Source organism: Rattus rattus, chromosome 9, assembly GCF_011064425.1.
Source record: "Rattus rattus isolate New Zealand chromosome 9, Rrattus_CSIRO_v1, whole genome shotgun sequence".
Classification (NCBI taxonomy): domain Eukaryota; kingdom Metazoa; phylum Chordata; class Mammalia; order Rodentia; family Muridae; genus Rattus; species Rattus rattus.
The window spans coordinates 1,680,565-1,700,254 of NC_046162.1; the positions used below are offsets into that span (position 1 = coordinate 1,680,565).

The 19,690-nt window shown below is 50.8% G+C and overlaps 1 protein-coding gene across 1 annotated transcript in view; it reads left to right on the forward strand.

Annotated features, from left to right (window-relative positions):
* Positions 1-17,689, forward strand: part of Abca3 (ATP binding cassette subfamily A member 3) — a 57,253-nt gene extending 39,564 nt beyond the window's left edge. The window contains exons 18-32 of the mRNA XM_032911711.1: positions 1,537-1,635; positions 4,685-4,871; positions 5,519-5,822; positions 6,499-6,772; positions 8,116-8,320; positions 8,885-9,104; positions 9,254-9,412; positions 10,748-10,920; positions 12,775-12,903; positions 13,036-13,230; positions 14,989-15,176; positions 15,540-15,710; positions 15,941-16,131; positions 16,269-16,342; positions 16,765-17,689. Coding sequence (XP_032767602.1) covers positions 1,537-1,635; positions 4,685-4,871; positions 5,519-5,822; positions 6,499-6,772; positions 8,116-8,320; positions 8,885-9,104; positions 9,254-9,412; positions 10,748-10,920; positions 12,775-12,903; positions 13,036-13,230; positions 14,989-15,176; positions 15,540-15,710; positions 15,941-16,131; positions 16,269-16,342; positions 16,765-16,896 — 2,701 coding nt within the window. The 3' untranslated portion in view covers positions 16,897-17,689. The remainder of the gene's footprint in view (positions 1-1,536; positions 1,636-4,684; positions 4,872-5,518; positions 5,823-6,498; positions 6,773-8,115; positions 8,321-8,884; positions 9,105-9,253; positions 9,413-10,747; positions 10,921-12,774; positions 12,904-13,035; positions 13,231-14,988; positions 15,177-15,539; positions 15,711-15,940; positions 16,132-16,268; positions 16,343-16,764) is intronic.
* Positions 17,690-19,690: the final 2,001 nt, after the last annotated feature.

The following is a 19,690-nucleotide window of genomic DNA, read 5'->3' on the forward strand; positions in this document are numbered from 1 at the left end:
CTCAGACTTCCGCCTGGACCTACACAACCCAGGCCTCCATCACCTGCATGTCTACTGACACCTTTCTAGCACCACAGAACAGATCACCAAAATTTGAACATAGCTTTTCTAACCCAGAGTTGCAAATTCCACAATCCTCTCAAAAGCACACGGTCAGGTCTCCCAGCAATACCCCACAATCCTTGTACCAATGTCTGTCTTACTTAGGGTTACTATTGCTTTGATGAAACACCATGACCAAAAGCAAGTTAGAGAGGAGAGGGTTTGTTTTGCTTACACTACCATACGACTGTTCCACACTGCAGGAAGTCAGGGCAGGAACTTTCCTATAAAACCCAGGACCACCAGCTGAGATGGCCCCACCCACAATGGCTGGGCCTTCTCACATCAATCAATCATTAAGAAAATGCCTTACAGGCTTGCCTGCGCCTGATCTTAGGAAGGAATTTTCTTTCTTGAAGTTCCCTCCTCTTAGAAGTTGACTTAAAACTAGCCAGCACATCAAATATGATTATGTAAGGTTTTGAAGAGATTTCTAATGTTTTTTTGGAATACAGAGGCTCAAACCCAGGGCCTCATGCATGCTAGACAAATACTCTACCCCCAAGCTACACCCTCCAATCCATGTAATGTTTTTCCCCCTATGCGAATGAGTGATTTTATATGAGTGATTATGTGTATGAGTGATGTGTATGAGTGATGTGTGTCTAAGCGTTACGTGTCTGCAGTACTCCCAGAGGCCAGAAGAGGATGCTGTGAGCTGAACCCAGGTCCTCTGCAAGAGCAGCAGTTGCCCTTCTGAGACATCTCTCCAGCCCAGTGACGCAGTTTCATGGTACCATAATGCCCCATGGCTTGGGTGCAGCATGGTTTAAAACTCCAATATTACACACATGTGATTTCCTACATTTTTTAAAGATTTTATTTATTCATTTTATATATGACGAGTACACTGTCACTGTCTTCAGACACACTAGAAGAGTGCATCAGATTTCGTTACAGATGGTTGTGAGCCACCATGTGGTTGCTGGGATTTGAACTCATAACCTCTGGAAGACCAGTCAGTGCTCTTAACCGCTGAGCCATCTCTCCAGCCCCGATTTCCTACATTTTTATTCTCAGTGTTCTTCTGCCCTACCCAGCTAGTAGTCATCAGAAGGTTAGGTGTGTGTTTGCTTCCTTGGTTCTTGGGTTGCTTGTAGTTCTTTTCTGTTCTCAGAGCCCAGGTCCAAGTTTTCTGCTAAGAGGCAGAAAACACTGAGCAGGCTGACATTAACCTTTGTCCCTCCTCTAAGGTTCTCATGAACCTAAGACTTCTCTAAGAAAAATAAGAACTTAGGGTGGAAGTGTGGCTATAGCTCGCTAGGAGAGCACAAGCAGGGCCTCAGGTTTAATCAACACGTATGTTTTTGATTCATTTTTAAGGAAGGGGATGTCATTGCAAGATAGCATTCCAATCTGTCTTCCCCTCCTTGCATACAGAGGTAAGTTATTTAGAAGGTGTCTGAAGAGCTTATTGCTCTGGTCTCCTTTCAGGTTTGAAAGTCTGTTTGCTAAACTGGAAAAGAAGCAGAAGGAACTGGGCATTGCAAGCTTCGGGGCCTCTGTCACCACCATGGAGGAGGTCTTCCTTCGGTCAGTAGGTGTGGGCGTCCGTCTGTCCCAGACCTTTATGGGAGATGATTTTGTTAGAGGCCTCTGCTCTGCAGCACTGTCAGAGCATAGAGATGTGGGCAGAGGGCAGGGGCTGGGAGCCAGAATTCAGATGTGACTTTTACGGACACCTGCGTCCTCAGGAAGCCATGGCCTCTGTGTAGGGAATGTGTCTAGACTACCCAGGGTCCTTACTAAGACAGCCATCCACTCAGGTCACACAAAGCTAGTAAGTTCTCCAAGGGGTGGGGCGAACCACAGGATTTATGTTTCTACGCCGGAAGTGTGAGGGTTAGCTCTCAGATCCTTAGAGTGCCAGACTGTTGCCGTGGTTACTAGACATTTCTAGAATGCTTGTTTAGCTGATACAGTGCTGATAACTAGAAGTAAATATATACTTGAGAAGTATTTTTTCTTCTTCTTGAGGAAACCATGTCAGAGGATGCAGAATAATAACTGACCAAAAGTTCTAAGACCTCGTACTGTGCTCAAAGGCCTATGTCGGGAACTGTGGGGACAAACAGGAAAGGCCGACATTACTGCAGGGAGACTGGCCGGCAGAGCTGAGCACAGAAGGGGTTTGTGTACCGTGAAACAGAACAGCCATGAGGGAGAGAGGGAGGGACCAAGAGAAGAGTTGTTAGCTCACCTGCACCCAGCACAGAGTGAATCAGAATGGCTTTTGGTGTGTCTTGGTTGAATAAAAAGCCACATCCCGACCTCCTGTCAAAAGTACCTGAGGGCTCAACTTAGCTTTCTCTCAGAAACTGTAGGGCCTCTGCACCTCTGTATTTCCTGGGATTTGGTGCCTGTCTAGCCCCCAGCCCACTTGGTCTCCCCGTTTACATCCAGCACATGACCCCACCCAACTTCTGGCCTTCCCACTTTACCTCAGCTCCAGGCCAGTGCCTACAGTGGTTTACCTCAGTCTCTCTGCTGTCCTGCCGAGGATCCTCAGTGGTAAAGGCAGGCAGCACCTGCAGACACTCAGAGGGTGGGTGGCCTATTGTTAATTCAGAGGGAATATTAGTGAGATGGTGACACTTGGTGTCTCTGACTCGAATCTGTGACTGAAAAATCAATGAGTCTGGAGCCAGTGATGGCTCAGCCCAGGCCCCTGTCAACCTGAGCTTGATCTGCGGGGTCCACATGAAGGTGGAAGGAGAGAAACAACTCTCCAGAGTTGTCCTCTGACTCCACATATTCATTCATTCATTCATTCATTCATTCATTCATTTCTCTCTCCCCTCTCTCTCTCTCTCTCTCTCTCTCTCTCTCTCCCCCACCTCCCCCACTCTACACCTACCCCTACTCCTCTCTCCCTCCTCCTACTCCTCTCCCCCCCCCTCACACACACACCCTATATTTTTTTTAAAAGGCCAGGCATGGTACATACCTATAATCCCAGCACTCAAGAGGCAGAGGTAGGCAAATCACTGTGAATTCAAGGTCAGCCATGTCTACATAGTGAGCACCAGGCCAGCTAGATATACATAGTAAGTCTTGTCTCAAAGGGAAAAAAATCGTATTGAAAGAAATCAGTTTAAAAAAAAAAAAAAGGAGGGGTTTGGTTAAGGACCAACAGAGTGAGGCCTGAAGCAAGCTTGGGGGGCGGGGGGGGCAGTCCTCCAACCAGGCAGAGACGAGCTTGTTTGGGCTAGATCAGAAAGGCCCTCCGCTGCTCGGTGGCTTCAGGCGTCACCCCTGATCAAGGAGCTGCAGGAGCGTTTGAGTTCTGCAGGGCTGAGCATCTTACCCAGCACCTTTGTGATGTGTACAGTGGGGTGGCTTTGGTGATCTCCCTGTTCTGCCGTCCTCACCGGACTAAATTCACGGTGCTTTAATCACTCTCTGCACTGCCCTGAAAAGAATCCACACACTGGCAGTCACCTCCTGTTCCAACGGTGTGCCTGCTTCTGTCACTAAAGCTTTGCCTGTCGTGAAAATTTGACATGGATTGAATCATACAACAAGTGGTGTCACAATGCCTTTGAGGTCCATCCATGCTGTAGCACGTGTCAGAATAGCCTTCCTTGTCGTGCTGGACACATGCATCATCTGGGAGACCGTGTTGTTAGTCTCAGTTGAAGGGCATGTGTGCTGTTTCTCTTTTTACATTTTTCTTTTTATCTTTTAGGGATTGTGTTTCTGTGAACATTTTGTATACGAGTTTTTGTGTGGATACCTGCATTTATTCCTATTGGATTAATGCCTGGGGTGGATCGTACAGCAATGTTTGTCACTCCATTGGTGACAAGTACCCTTCATTTAGAGGCCTCTGTCAGAAGCACTAGAACAGATGGGTTGTCATTAGCTTCCTTGCTTGTCCATCTGAGCCCGTGCTCACACTCATCCATTTATCTTATCTTGTCTCTACTCAGTAACTCACTAGGGACATCGTGGGCACAGCCCAGCAAGTGAGAAAGAACCAGACAGGGCAGTTCCTCTGAGAACTTTCTAGGTGCACAGGGAGGCCGACTAAAGCTCATATTTATAACCAGAGCCTGAAGAGGATGATTAACTCCATGGATGCTGACAGCCTGGATCAGGCTACAGTGCAACCACAGCACATTCTGACCCTCAGCACCTTCTGAAGGACTTGCCAGCCCCACCACCTGCCCTCCTCTACTGTGTCTATCCCTGTCACACCCTCCTGAAGCACATGTCTGCCCCCTAGTCTTACCATCAGCAGGCAGTACCCCTGACCCTTGTCTTGGGACGCAGCACAGGTTGTGTGATGGTGATGTGCATCTCTTCTTAATCCCTAGAGCGCCCTGCTTATAAACGATGACTCTGGGCCGTTCCCTTGGGGAACAGGGCTCTGCACTGGAGTCCCAGCCGGTGGTCTCTTTCCCAGGGACGTTCCATCTGGCACCTAGAGATGATGTTCTGGAGATATGGGTTGATGAATGAGTAAGAAAGTATAAACCGATGGCTTTGCTCTGCTTCAGAGCCTCTTTTTAAAGTCCTCTTTCTGGGTCCCTCCCTACCCACAAGCTGGGCTATGACTGGTGCCTGTGTTCTGGTGCAGGGTTGGTAAGCTGGTGGACACCAGCATGGACATTCAAGCCATCCAGCTTCCTGCTCTGCAGTACCAGCATGAGAGGCGAGCAAGCGACTGGGCTCTGGATAGTAACTTGTGTGGGGTGATGGACCCAACGAATGGCATTGGAGCCCTCATAGAGGAAGAAGAAGTTTTGGTCAAGCTCAACACCGGGGTGAGCCCCTCAAACTGGGACCACGCAAGGGCTGCTGGGGAAGGCTGTCATCCTCTGAGCTTCACTGGTGCGAAAGTCCACACAGCAGGAGTTTCAGTAGGAAACAGAGGGCAGATTACAGCTTGTGCTGCGTGGGAGCAGGGAGGGGAAACACTTTTTTGTTTGATATATTTTGAGAAAAGAGCTCACTCTGTTATCCAGGTTGGCCTAGAACTCAGTATGTAGACCAGGCTGGCCTAGAACTCAGTATGTAGACCAGGCTGGCCTCAAACTTGTGGTCTGGCTCCTTCCAATGCTGGGATAAGAGATGTGCTCTGCCACACCCGGCTGAGATGCCTTGATGTTCTAACTTGGGCAGTCACAGCAAACTGTACGTTCACTTATGACAATGAAATGGCCTTGCTGGGGGGCCTGCCTTAGGCCAAGCTCTGTCCTAATCTGCCGTGATAGCCACCTAATGAAGTAAGAGGGCAGGAAGGACCCTGCTCCCATTTTATAGCCAGAATACCAGGGAGAATGTCACCCAAAGTCCCACAGTTGATGCTGCTAAGGTCATCATGTGTGCATGCCCCGTGTGCATCCCCCTGTGCATGTCCCCTGTATATGCCCCGTGTGCAGCCGTGTCACCTGCCTCCCCTCTGCTGCAGCTTGCCCTCCACTGCCAGCAGTTCTGGGCCATGTTCCTGAAGAAGGCTGCGTACAGCTGGCGGGAATGGAGGATGGTAGCCGCTCAGATCCTGGTCCCCGTGACCTGCCTCACCCTGGCCCTCCTGGCTATCAACTACACCTCAGAGATCTTTGATGACCCTCCCCTGAAGCTAAGCCTGAACGAGTATGGTACAACAGTTGTGCCCTTCTCAGTCCCAGGCACATCCAGGCTGGGCCAGCAGCTGTCCGAGCATCTAAGAGACATGCTGCAGGCTGAGAGGCAGGAGCCCCGTGAAGTGCTAGGTAAGGGGCCCAGTGCTGCTGACGCTGTCATGTCTGTCACCGGTGGGCTGTCCTTTTCTGTCCTTTGCCTTCATCCCACATTTAGCATCCCTGCTTGGTCCTCATATCATGCCAATCAAATCTGCCTTCAGACAGCACCAACGCCCCTTAGGCCAAAGTTCATGGTACTGAGGCAGGAAATATCCCTGGGACACCAGAGGCACAGGCTCACTGTTAGGACTTGGACATACCCATTCTCCCAGACCTTTTCTGAACAAAAGCCGAAGCCCAGTGGTCTTCCCGCGCCTTGTCTTTGTTTATAGGCGAGGTGCCGACAGTGCCCTTGGTCATCCAACACCTTGAACTTAAAACTGCCTCAAGTCTCTAATAGCCATTGGTCAACATTGCCTCTGGCTTGGAACTGCCACAGTCTGGTTAAGTGGGGTGTACTGCTCACCTGCTCTCAAAACCCCTAGGCTCTGTGGACAGATCGATGACAAAATGACTGAGTTCCTTCTTGGCAAACGGGTGATTCTATGAGCAGTGGGGAGGCCGTCCACACCGTGGTGGGCACTCCTGGCCCAGCAGATGTCCTATCACAGCTGTGTCTGGACTGAATCCCTGATGAGAGTCAGTGGGATGGTGACGGTGCTCCTCTCTGTCCCACCCGGTACCCTGACACTGCATTACTCCACAGGTGACCTAGAGGAGTTCCTGGTTTTCAGGGCCTCAGTGGAAGGGGGCGGCTTTAATGAGAGGTGCCTGGTAGCGACATCCTTCAAAGACAGTGGAGAGCGGACAGTGGTCACTGCCCTGTTCAACAACCAAGCATACCACTCCCCAGCCACTGCCCTGGCCATCGTGGACAACCTTCTGTTCAAGCTTCTGTGTGGCCCTCGGGCCTCCATTGAGATCTCCAACTATCCCCAGCCCCGGAGCACCCTGCAGGTCGCCAAGGACCAGTTCAACGAGTACGTATACAGCCACCCACCCACCCAGGTGTCCCTCAGCAGGACTGCCATTGAGACAGCATCCTAAGTAAGGCTTGGTAGATGGCAGAGTGATGTACCTACTCTTAGGTGCTGTTGCTTTTTGGCCAAGGTCACTTCAGCCTTTCGTGTCAACCATTCCGTGTCCAAAACTCAGAACCGAAGCACCCATCCCAGGGCAGCTGTAGCCTGAGGATCTGGCGGGCATCTTTGCCTTCTCTTACCAGCAGGGTCCTCAGCAGTAGGGCAGGGCTGTGTTTGGAGCTCGAGAAAGGCAGTCACGCCTGTCAGGCTGCAGGCTGGAAGGCCCAAAGAACAGGCTAAGGGGCACAGACTACAGTGAGGACAGTCATCCAGGCAGGGTGCTGATCTAACAGATGTCAGTCATTCATGCAAATGTTACTACAGAGAAAATACACAGTCAGATGCTCATTTATGCAGCCAGACGCGGCCCTTCCCCTCTGTGTCGTTTTGTTGGCTATCTCCTTGTCCCCAAAACAGTTCTGTACCCTCTAGTGGTCACCCTCATCCTCCTGACTCTCAGGCCTCAACTGCTCACCTGCTCTCTGTAGGGCTTCCCACTGTTACTTCATCCACCACGAGCATGTGACCTTTCAGCATGGTGTTCCCAGGCCAGGCCCATGTCCTCACTTCTCCCTCCTTCCCCTGCTGTCCCATTCTTTCCCTTGTCAGATACTTTGGTTTGTTTCGAAACAGCATCTTCCTATGTAGCCCTGGCTGTCCTGAAGACCACTGTGTGAACCAGGCTGGCCTAGAACTCAGAGCTCCACCTGCCTCTGCCTCCCCAGTGCTAGGATTCAAAGTGCGCCCCACCATGCCCAGCTTGGTACCACTCTTTACCTCATTTGTTTGGATCTAAAGATCTGTAAGCCTGGGGTAAATTGAGCCTTCACGGCCTGCTTCAGTAGCTGCTTCTGTGAATGCCTGTAGCACATAGGATATAACAGGAAGAGGATTTATCCACCACAAAGGTCCAGGAACTTAACAGTGAGATCTAACTGGAGATGATCGGAGAGCAGTGCAGAAGTTCCCAGAAGACACAGTGACAAACAGAAGTGCAGGTGTCCAGCTGAATGCTCAGGGACAGGTGGCTTAGAGCTGTCTAAAGCCTAGGAGAGAATGCTGCCCTTGTTCATGCAGGACACTGGGAGGAGCTGTCCTCAGGGAGTGGGGATTTTACCATCTTTGTGGTTCTTCCTTTACCCCCTGTGAGTGGTTTGGCTACTGTCCATGGATTTGGATGGTCATGACCAAGGGCTCAATCTTTCCCACTACCCAGACGCACTGTGCTCTGCCCTCCCCAGGGGCCGGAAGGGATTTGACATTGCCCTCAATTTGCTCATCGCCATGGCATTTCTGGCCAGCACGTTTTCCATCCTGGCAGTCAGTGAGAGGGCCGTCCAAGCCAAGCATGTTCAGTTTGTGAGCGGTGTCCATGTGGCTACTTTCTGGCTCTCTGCTCTGCTGTGGGACCTCATCTCTTTCCTCGTTCCCAGTCTACTACTTCTGGTGAGTGCTGGGTGTGCTGGACCCCACTCTGCACACCCAGGGAGCACACCTGGGGTCCCTTGCAAACCCTGGACCAGCAGGGAAAACCATCTAGCAATCAAGTCTGACCCAGAAGGCCAGTTGGAAACACCAGGTGTTTCCCTTCCTGCTCTTTGATAGGCAAGTACTGGGCCGACTCTGCTGGTTCTAGCTCTTTTTTTTTTTTAAATATTTATTTATTTATTTTATGTGTAAGTACACTATAACTGTCTTCAGACACACCAGAAGAGGGCATCAGATCTCATTACAGGTGATTGTGAGCCACCATGTGGTTGCTGGGATTTGAACTCAGGACCTCGGGAAGAGCAGTCAGTGCTCTTAACCGCTGAGCCATCTCTCCAGCTCTCGGTTCTAGCTCTAATAACCAAGAAACTGCTTCTCAGAGAGGACCTTAGGTGACAGCCACCGTGAGGCCTTTGGGTCTGCATGGCCAAGTCAGAGCCTAAGGGCCACCCTTTTCCTGACCTGGGGAGCCTCCCCTCCCACTGTCCTGTGCACTGACCTGCCTCCCATGTGCTGCTGCAGGTGGTGTTCCGAGCCTTCGATGTGCATGCCTTCACGAGGGATGGCCACATGGCTGACTTGCTGCTGCTGCTCATGCTCTATGGCTGGGCCATCATCCCCCTCATGTACCTCCTGAGCTTCTTCTTCTCAGCTGCGTCCACGGCTTACACCAGACTGACCATATTCAACATCCTGTCGGGCATAGCCACCTTCATCGTGGTCACTATCATGAGGATCCCAGGTGGGGGACTGACCCTGCTCAGCCAGTCACAAGGTGGGAGGTGTCTACAGCATTCTCCCAGGGGAGGGACCTGACCTTCCCTACCTGGATCTGTCCTCGGGCAAGAGTATTGTGTCAGCCAGCACTAACCGGTCTGTACCTCTTCGCAGCTGTGAAGTTAGAAGAACTTTCCAGAACCTTAGATCATGTGTTCTTGGTGCTGCCAAACCACTGCCTGGGGATGGCGGTCAGCAACTTCTATGAGAACTATGAGACTCGGCGCTACTGCACGTCCTCGGAGGTTGCTACCCACTACTGCAAGAAGTATAGTGAGTGTGCACGGGGCCTTCTCCAGCTCTCGGTTTGCACCCAGAGCTTCCCCGGGACTTGCCCAGCCAAGGGGGTTATATTCATCTGTGTTCTGTTCCCTATACCACAGTGTCAGAGACTGAGTAAGTTATAGATCAAAGAGGACACAGGTTGACTTCTGGCAATGGTCCTCTCACTCAGAGAATCTCAAAGATGTGCCAGGCTTCTGTGACCTGAGATGAGTTGAATCTCACGTGTCCTCTGGCCTCTTGTAAAGCCACCAGGGTTCAGTCCTGAGGTTCTGCCCTGTGGAATGTATTCAGTGCTAATAACCTTTCAGAGGCTCCACCTTTGAATGCCACAGTCGGATTAAATTTCCGCCTTTAAAAATTCCCTGTGTATGGGGCTGTGTTGCCGACATGTACTGTGCTTGTACATGTACTTTTAGGCTTGGTACTCAGAGCCCAGGAAAGGACATCAGAGCCTCTGAAACGAGTTACAGGTGTTTGTGAGCCACTATGTGGGTACTGGGAATTGAATCCTCCTCTGGAAGAGAAGCCAGTGGTCTTAACTGCTGTGCCTTCCCTCCAGCCCTGGATACCCACCTTCTTAATACCCCACAATAGAGATTGCATTTCAACTCCGTAACGGGGCTCCAATGTTCCAAGTCATCAGACACTTGGTCCACACCATCTCCGAGTCCCACACCGGCCCCTTACTCCTGCTTACGTGTTCTGGATCTGCACCCGGGCATCTGACTTTCCCACCTATTCAGGTGCTCTGCAGCTTCTAGAGGAGTACTCGCTCTCCTAGGTCATTAACCAGTGTCTCGTTCCTTAACAAAGTCACATTCATAGAGTTAGATTAAGAGTTAGATCTGTCTGGGTGTAGGGAGCTTTTTATACCCGGAATGGTCTCCTTTGTACATCAGCAGAGAGCCCTCAGGCAAAAGTGAGTCTCCCTGCCGTGCTGCTGCACATTGCGTTAAGACAGAGCTTGTGAATCCTGTCCCCACTCCAATGCCTAGAATTGGGGATGTCATTTGGGCATCTTCACATTAATACACAGTTCCAACTCGAGGTAGTGTGACTTGCAGACAAGGGTGTAATTTGTGAGCAGTCTCTCGTCACAGGTGTGCAAGGGACACCTCACATGGCGAAATTCTTCCAGAGCTGGACAACACCTAGACATCTGACATTGACTAACACAGGCATGGCTTAAAGAATTAGGACACTGGGCCTTAGTGGGGGGGGGTCTGGGCATTTGTGTAGCCTATGGAGCTAAAGAAAGAACTGGGGTCCGGGAAGGGAGAGGGATCTCAGCCAGAGGCCCAGCTCGGTCCTTTCCCTGCACAGACATCCAATACCAGGAGAACTTCTATGCCTGGAGCACCCCAGGCGTTGGCAAGTTTGTGACTTCCATGGCTGCCTCAGGGGGCATCTACCTCACCCTGCTCTTCCTCATTGAGACCAACCTGCTGTGGAGACTGAGAACCTTTGTCTGCGCCTTCCGGAGGAGGTGGACTCTGGTAAGCTCAGGAATGCTGGAAGGTGCACCCCATGTCCTCCACGGGCCTGAGACAGTGAAGGACCGCCTCCCTGTGAGCCCAGCCTTGAAGCTTGACCACCCCTCCCATTTTTCACACTGCCTCGTGGCTGACACAGAGTGTGGCTCCAGCGTGGCCAGATCCAAGTACACTGTCACAGCACAGGGAGGAATGGCGGCATTCATTATTTCCAAGGTCTGCCATAAAGCCTGAGATCCCAATGCTATGACGCCTGTGGCCATAGGCAGAGGCAGTCCTGAGTCATGTGAGGCGCCCAGCTGGACAGGTTGTTATCACGTATACACATGTCTCCACATTTAACTAATGAATGTGTATGCGGGTGAACGTGGAGGTGAGAAGGTACATTCTGTGGGGATTGCCTCACTGACTCGGTCCTCCCACCATGTGGCTCCTCCCACCATGTGGCTCCCAGGAGTGGACCTGGTTGTTAGGTTTGGCAGCAAGTGTCTTCTTCAGTTCTTCTTCAGTGAGCCACCTCACTGCCACACACATTCATGTTCCCATACATACTCCATGGCGTCCTCTCCGCCCTCACATAAACAAACAAGAACAAAGGCTGTTAGAATCATATTGGGACTCTAGATTAACTTGAATCAAACGGACTCCTCAGAAACATTTTAACTTCTCCGAAATGAGTTCCCTCCACACTGAGTCAGCCTTCCCAGACAGGTGCAGCGTTACGTAACTATAGTCTCAGCTACTCAGGAAGACAAAGCAGGGGGATTATCTGAGCTCAGCGGTGAGACAGCCAGATAACACCAACACACATTTCTCTTTTTTTTTTCCCCCTGGAGCTAAGGACTGAATCCAGGGCCTTGTGCTTGCTAGGCAAGTGCTCTACCACTGAGCTAAATCCCCAACACCAACACACATCTCTTTAAAGGAAATTCAATAATGAGCTGGCAAGGTGTCTCAGTGGGTAAAGTGCTTGCCACAGAAGCCTGCCAGCTTGAATTTGATCCCTGGAACTCATGCTCAAAGACAGAACCAAGTCCTAAGGGTGGAAAAATGACTTAGCAGTTAAGAAAGCACACTGCTCTTTCAACAAACCCCAGCTCAATTTCTGCCCCTACCTTAGATGTCTAACAACCAGCTACCCATAATGCTAGCTGCAGGGGTATCTGACACCTCAGACCTCTGTGGGCTCTTCACTCACGTGTGGGCACACACACAATAAAATTTTAACTTAAAAAAAAAAGAAGAAGCTGAAGGCTGGAGAGGTGGCTCAGTGGTTAAGAGCACTGACTGCTCTTCCAGAGGTCCTGAGTTCAAATCCCAGCAACCACATGGTGGCTCACAACCATCTGTAGTGGGATCTGATGTCTTCTTCTGCTGTGTTTGAACACAGCAATCTAAAAAAATTGCCTGTAACTCCAGCCCCATGCCCTCTTCTCCACAGACAGGAGGCATGTACATGGTACATAGACATACATGTAAGCAAAACAACCATACACATGAATAAAAATAAATTTAAAAACCTCTTCACGGGGGTTGGGGATTTTGCTCAGTGGTAGAGTGCTTGCCTTGCAAGCGCAAGGTCCTAGGTTCGGTCCCCAGCTCCAAAAAAAAAAAAAAAACCTCTTCACATCACTCAGTGATTATGATTTTCTTCTTGAGTTCCACACAGTCCTTGTGCTACTGCCTCTCTTCTTAGATGCCGAGTTCAGCCCCTAAGACCACCTGCCTCTTGTGAAAGAGTGGTGTTTGGGGGATGAGGGGTAAGAAGACCCATCAAATTTCCCTGTCAGCGTGGGCTCCTGTCCTGCTTCCACGGGGCTGGAATTCACATGTGTAGTCTTTACCTTAACCAATCAGGCAGAATTGCAGAACCGGACATCAGTGCTTCCTGAGGACCAGGATGTAGCTGATGAAAGGAGCCGAGTCCTGGTCCCTAGCTTGGACTCCATGCTTGACACACCGCTGATCATCAATGAGCTCTCCAAGGTAAGGCAAGCTCTGCCTTCCACTGGCCACCCAGCTGTCCCCAGTGCCCCAGAACCTAGTAGGGGTTGGAGGCCAGAGGGCCTGGATTGTCTTCAGGCTCCTACCTGGGGCTTTCTGACTGGCATTTCACAGGTGTATGACCAGCGTGCACCGCTCCTTGCCGTGGACAGGATCTCCCTTGCAGTCCAGAAAGGGGAGTGCTTTGGCCTATTGGGTTTCAATGGAGCTGGAAAAACTACAACATTCAAAATGCTGACTGGGGAGGAGACGATCACCTCGGGGGATGCCTTTGTTGGTGGTTACAGCATCAGTTCTGATATTGGGAAGGTGGGTGTAACAAGGATTCCCTTACTGGTGTGGAACAGGCAAGACAAGGGCTACCCTGGAGGCAAGATAGACTTGTCTCTGGCTCACCTTAGGCACAGCAGTATTTGTGGACATCAGGACAGGACAGTGGCCCGTGGTAAGTGTGTGGGAGAAAGGAAAGAAATGCTAGCCAGAGAAACATAACTCTGCCGTCTCTGTCTACCCAAATATAGACAGAAATAAATAAATATGGACTTGAAGACCTAGAAAGATAAAAGGAGAGAAAGGAAGGCCCATAGCCCATCCACTGGGCTGAAACCACAGTGGTGGGCCAGGCACAGCCCACGAGTTCCCATGGCTGAGAACAGTAGAGAAGGCACCTGTGGGTCTTTTATATGTGTGGGATTTGTTTTGCTTACATGTGTATCCATGCACCGCATGAGCACATGGTCTGTGAAGGCCAGAAGAGGGGGATGGATCCTTTGGATAGGAAGTTAGTCAGCTGTGAGCCACCATACACGTGCCGATAACCACTGGGCTATCTCTACAGCCCACAAGCTCAAATTTAAGATCTTTAGTGTCTGGATAAGATTATAAAAATGACTTAATATGTTTAAGGATTAGAAGTTGCTGGACATGGTGATATCCCAGCACTCAGGAGGCAGAGGCAGGTGAATTTAAGGCCAGCGTGTGTGGGTCTACACACAGCAAGATCCAAGACAGCCATAGCTATGTAGGGAAACCATCTCAAATCAAGGAAAATGAAAAAGGCGTCAGGAATGTATGCACAGGGGATCTTGCAGTGACCCACATCCCATCTGAAAATGCAGGGAGGGAGCGAGGCGGTGCTAAGCACACTTAACCTGAGGTCCAGAAGGAAAGGGGATGTCGTGAGGGAGCCAAGCCAAAGCTGAGAATTGTTCCAAATCAATTAAAAGCAGCTCTGGATGTCCAAGGAGGAGAATCTCTGGGATCTCCAGAACCTAGGCAAACCTGCCCCAGCCGGCAGAAGGTATGGGGCAAATGGTACACAGCCCCCACCAGAGCGGAGAGGCCTGCTGTGGCGCGCCCTGGCTTTGCTGCACATGGACATTGCTGACACACTTCTGAGGAGGGATGCCCACTGCACGCTATCACCAACGAGCGCTCTTACGAGCAGAAAGACCCCAGCACATTAGATGGAGGGAGTGTATGATCACAAGTCAGCCATGACGTTTCATGTGGTGACCACCTGTATAATAATGAACCTTTTTTGGTTGGTTTGTTGTTATTGGTTGTCTGTTTTGAGTTCTGGTGGTAGTGGTGGGTTTTTCATTTAGGTTTGTTTTGATTGGTTGGGTTTTTGGTTTTTCAAGACAGGTTTTTCTCTATGTATCAGCCCCAGCTGTCTTGGAACTCAACTTTGTAGACCAGGCTGGCCTTGAAGTCACATAGATCCCTGTCTGCCCCTGCCTCCACAGTGCTGGGATTAAAAGCATGCACCTTCACGCCTAATGAAACCATTCTTCTGCTAGCTAACCTCACAGTTGTCTGCCATAGGCTCCCGGCTAGACCACTCGTTGGCCCTTCTGTCCTTTGGTAGCCAAGTCCTTCCTGTGTCCCTGCTTGGGTATTGCTTAGAGAACTTCAGCTGTGGCCAACCACCAGGGCCTACTTTAGACAACCCTGGACAGACATTGAGGACTGCCTCTGTAGGCAGGCACCATGGCCAGGGGTTGCTATGTCCTCTGAGAGATGACCTGTCTAACCCATTCCCTCCCATACCATATTCTAATCTAGGTACGGCAGCGGATGGGCTACTGCCCCCAGTTTGATGCACTGCTTGATCACATGACTGGCAGGGAGATGCTGGTCATGTATGCACGGCTCCGAGGCATCCCAGAGCGTCTCATCGATGCCTGTGTGGAGAACACTCTGCGGGGTCTGCTCCTGGAGCCACATGCCAATAAACTGGTCAAGACTTACAGGTGCGACCTATACGCCCCCTCTGCTCCTGAGATGAGCCTGGCCTTCTCAAAATAGTTTAATGTCCCCTTATCATAGAGCTCAAGGTCGGTGGCTCCAGAACCAGCCTAGGTGTGATAGCATGTCTCAGACCTTACCAGATGAGGGGACTTTTCTGTCATTTCATGCTAAGAGAAGCTAACTGGCCATGACAAGGACCCCTGGGCACAGCTTACTCTAGGGCCTCCAGCCCTGTGCAGTGGGCTTTCCAGTACTATTGACCTCCTTTCTCTCAGCTAGAGTCCTTGGGTGTGGGATTGGCTGGTAGTGAGGGTATTTGTGTTAATTGCTGACCTTGCCTCCCACCGGTCACCCATCCACCCCAGTGGTGGTAACAAGCGCAAGTTAAGCACTGGCATCGCCCTCATTGGAGAGCCTGCAGTCATCTTCCTGGATGAGCCATCTACCGGCATGGACCCCGTGGCCCGGCGCCTACTCTGGGACACTGTAGCCCGGGCCCGAGAGTCTGGCAAAGCCATTGTCATCACCTCCCACAGGTAGAGGGCTTGGGCATCTGTGGGTCAGTGGGAGAGGCAGAATGGGTGGCTGGGGTGGGACCAGGTGAGCAGAAGATATGGCAACAGCTAGGACACTTCCCAGGCTCTGTGCGGGCAATCTGGAATGTCCTGGTCTGGGCACACAGCCCCTCCTGTCTGCACAAGACTTTGACTTCATTGTCGGCATCAGCCTCCTCCGGCACTGTCTCAGACCTCCACCCTTTCCCCAGTATGGAGGAGTGTGAAGCCTTATGTACCCGGCTGGCCATCATGGTACAGGGCCAGTTCAAGTGCCTGGGCAGCCCGCAGCACCTCAAGAGCAAGTTTGGCAGCGGCTACTCCCTGCAGGCCAAGGTCCGGAGTGAGGGGAAGCAAGAAGTACTAGAGGAGTTCAAGGCATTTGTGGACCTGACCTTCCCAGGTGTGTGATGGGGCTGGATAGGGCCTGGACCTGTCTGGGCCTGTTAGCCGCCGCACGGAACTTATCCCACACAACCTGACCCCGCAAGGACCCCGGGCTGGCCTCCCAGCCTGACCCGCCTGGTCTCCTCTATGCAGGCAGCGTCCTAGAAGATGAGCACCAAGACATGGTCCACTACCATCTGCCTGGCTGTGACCTCAGCTGGGCCAAGGTGAGTGCAGGCCCCAGAACCCCACAGGGTGCTAACAGAGACTAAGAAGGAACCTCTGGGACTCCAGGTTCTTTGCAGGCTAGAATCACATTCTAATTTCCCTCTGTCACTTACCCTAATATTGGCTGGGTTTGAGCTTTTATATGTAAACTATTTGAGGTGGAAGAAACTAAATGTTTGCATGCAAGGAAACTGGCCCAGAGATGGGACAGTTTGTTTACTCAAGGTCATGCTTTGGAGATGAAAGCAAAACCTTGGCTTCCCCCTTGAACCCCTCCTTGCACAGCCAGTGTCCCCTTCCCTAGCAGAGTGGCTGACCTCGTGGGAGTGACTTCTCAGGGGCTCTAGGACAACAGAGGGCATTATCAGAGAACTCGCTCTCCCGGACATGGGCTTATCAGTAGCTTTTCTCTTTGAAAAAGGTATTTGGTATCCTGGAGAAGGCCAAGGAGAAGTATGGAGTGGACGATTACTCTGTGAGCCAGATCTCGCTGGAGCAGGTCTTTCTGAGCTTTGCCCACCTGCAGCCCCCCACCACTGAGGATGGACGATGAGGAGCTCTTCCGCCTCCAGAGCACCAGGCGTGGAAGGGGAGCCAGTGCTTAGCCTCGCATCCTCCCCTCCCAGTCTCTGTTCTTTCATTTTTAATCACTCTTTTCTATGATGGACATGACAAGAATCAAGGTGATATGCACAAAGTGGACCATGTGTGTCTGTCAATGCCTGCAGGCAGGAGTCAGCATGCAGGTTTCCACTCCTGAAGTCAGGTCTCTGGAACCGCAGTCCCCGGCCCCATCCCGCTGTGCACGCAGACAGGCCTTGGTCTTTGGATGGGGACTGTCCCAGCTGGTATTGCAGCTAACCTGGGGGTTGAGCTTCTGTCCAGTGCTTATCCTGTCTATGTTTACATAGGACACTAAGCTCCCCTGGGGGTGGAGGGTGGAGAAAGCCAACAGGGTTGAGCAACAAGGACTTCGAGGCTGCCAGGAATGAGCAGCAAAGTTGCAAATAACTCCATGAAGGGAAGATACTGGCTATGACTAGGTGCTGAGACCTTTGGCTCCCAATGCAACTAGAGACACCCTTGGATGTCAACATTCCTTTGGGTATGGACACTGCACCGGGCTGATCTGATCCTGAGCCAGATGTCATCCCACAGAGCATCGGCAGCACAAGAGAGATGTGGTCAGACTTGAAGCACAGACCTATGTTCCCAGCTCTGTGCCTTCAAGAAGTTACTGGCCACAGGACAGTCAGGGACCACTACAGGGCTGAGTAGTGTCATCTCTTGAGGATGCACTTAAACATATTGTGATTCTATAGAAAATAAAGGCTAAGGGGACATGACCAGTCTTTGAGTCATACATATGGTATGAGGCGGCATCATGGGACTAGATCACTACCCCACAAATCCCATATCCAAAAATGGCTTTCATACCAAGTTTCAAACAAAAGCAGGAATTGGCTTTTCGTAAGAGAGGAAGCTTACAGGATTCACTGTATGGAGTGAAGGATTAGGCATCAATTACTTTCCTTGTGATAAAATACTTGACCAAAGCCACTGAAGGGTGTGTTTTGGCTCCTGATTCAAGGGCACAAGGGGACAAAGTCGTGGTGCTGGCAGCTAGGAGTGTTCAGCCACCCTGCGTCTGTAGGCAAGGATGCCGGCCAGCCCTCACCATTTGCTCTCTCTTTTCAGTCCAGGACCCTAGACTATGGAACGCTGTCACCCACAGTTCTCATAGCTCAGTCTGCCAAGGCAGACACTGGGACTAGAAGAGAAAAGTAGATTGCAGGTCAGACTTCTCACCTCAATACAACCTAGAAACTCCTTCACACACCCAAACCTGTTACTGTGGTGATTCTAAAGCCCATCAAGCTGGTAATTGTCACCCATCACAACCCCCAGAGGCAAGTGGAAAGTGGGTCCTGTCTGCATCCAAGAAAACAATATAAAACCAGTACAGTACTCCTCGGGCTCCAACATCATCCATAGACACACGAACATGTCAGGAGTTTCTTAAACATGAGTCCCCTTTTATTTATGTGCTATCGCTTCTTTAAAACATTGAGTCAACATTACACCCTTCTTGAATTGGTTTCAGAAAAACTGCTTTTGAGAAGTCATGGCCACAGGACAGTCAGGAACCACTGTGAGGCCGAATGGTCATCTCTTGGAAATACAGAAAAAGACTGAGAGACATGACCACAGTCTGAGTGACACGGGCAACAAGGAGTTATGGGGTTTGGTCACTGTCTGCCTTAGTGAGTTTTCTTACTGCCGGGATAAACCTCTGATGACAACTTGTTAAGGGAGAAACCATTTCAGTTCAGGTTACGATCTGTCGAATCTAGGAAGTCAGGGCAGCTTGAGGGGTTTGGCATGGCGTCTTCAGTGAAGTCGAGTGGGGAGCGACAGCTGCTTGTGCTCAGCTCACCTCTGTCTGCTTTTTAAAAGATCAGTCCAGGACCCAACTGTTCAGGTGTCGCCCCACAAACCACACGAACACCAATCTCAGTCAGACAGGGATGGTTTATTGAAGACACACCTAAAAATTGATCGACCAGCTGAAAGCTGTGGGCCTGTCCTTTCTCAGGGCAGCTTATACAGGCAAAACCACAATGAGCTCATACACAGGTGCAGAAGTGCACTGCCTGGTGGAGTGCCCTGCCTGGTGGTGGGCCCTGACTCACAGTTTAGACAGAATGGTTCAAACCGACCTTTAATTTGATGGATCCTAAGTGAAGTTTACGGTTGTCGAATTTCTTAAGATTAACAAACCTCAGAACAGCAGGGTGTGTGGTCAGCATGACCCTGCTCTGAGTCAAGGTATTTTTCTGCACCAATGATTGGCAGGCAGATTACAGCAACAATATGAAATAGCTGGCGGGCAGGGAAGAAAATGGCTTCAGCTATGTGTGACGGCTGTTCCTGGTCATCAGCTTGAGTACATCTGGAATAACTACAATCCAGAAATGTAGGCCATACCTGTATCCAGATCTTGAGGCCACAGGTTTCTGACCTGGATCTTGACCTGGAGATCTTGAGGCATAGTGGCCACGAAAAGCTCACGCCCAGGCAAGGGAGTCCACGCCTTTAATCCCCAAACACTGAGGCAAGCAGATCTCTGGGTTGAAGGTCAGCCTGGGACAAAGCAAGTTCCAGATCCTGGGCCTTCTGTTGGACATTAGAAGAATGAAGACTCACTCTTCTGTTGGAACCCACTTCAGGATTCCAGCTTCTACAGAAGACCAGCTGAGACAACTAGCATCACGGGACTGAGCAACTATTAGATTCTTCCCACTCACAGTGGCCCATTGTTAGGTTAGTCAAACTGCAAACGTTAA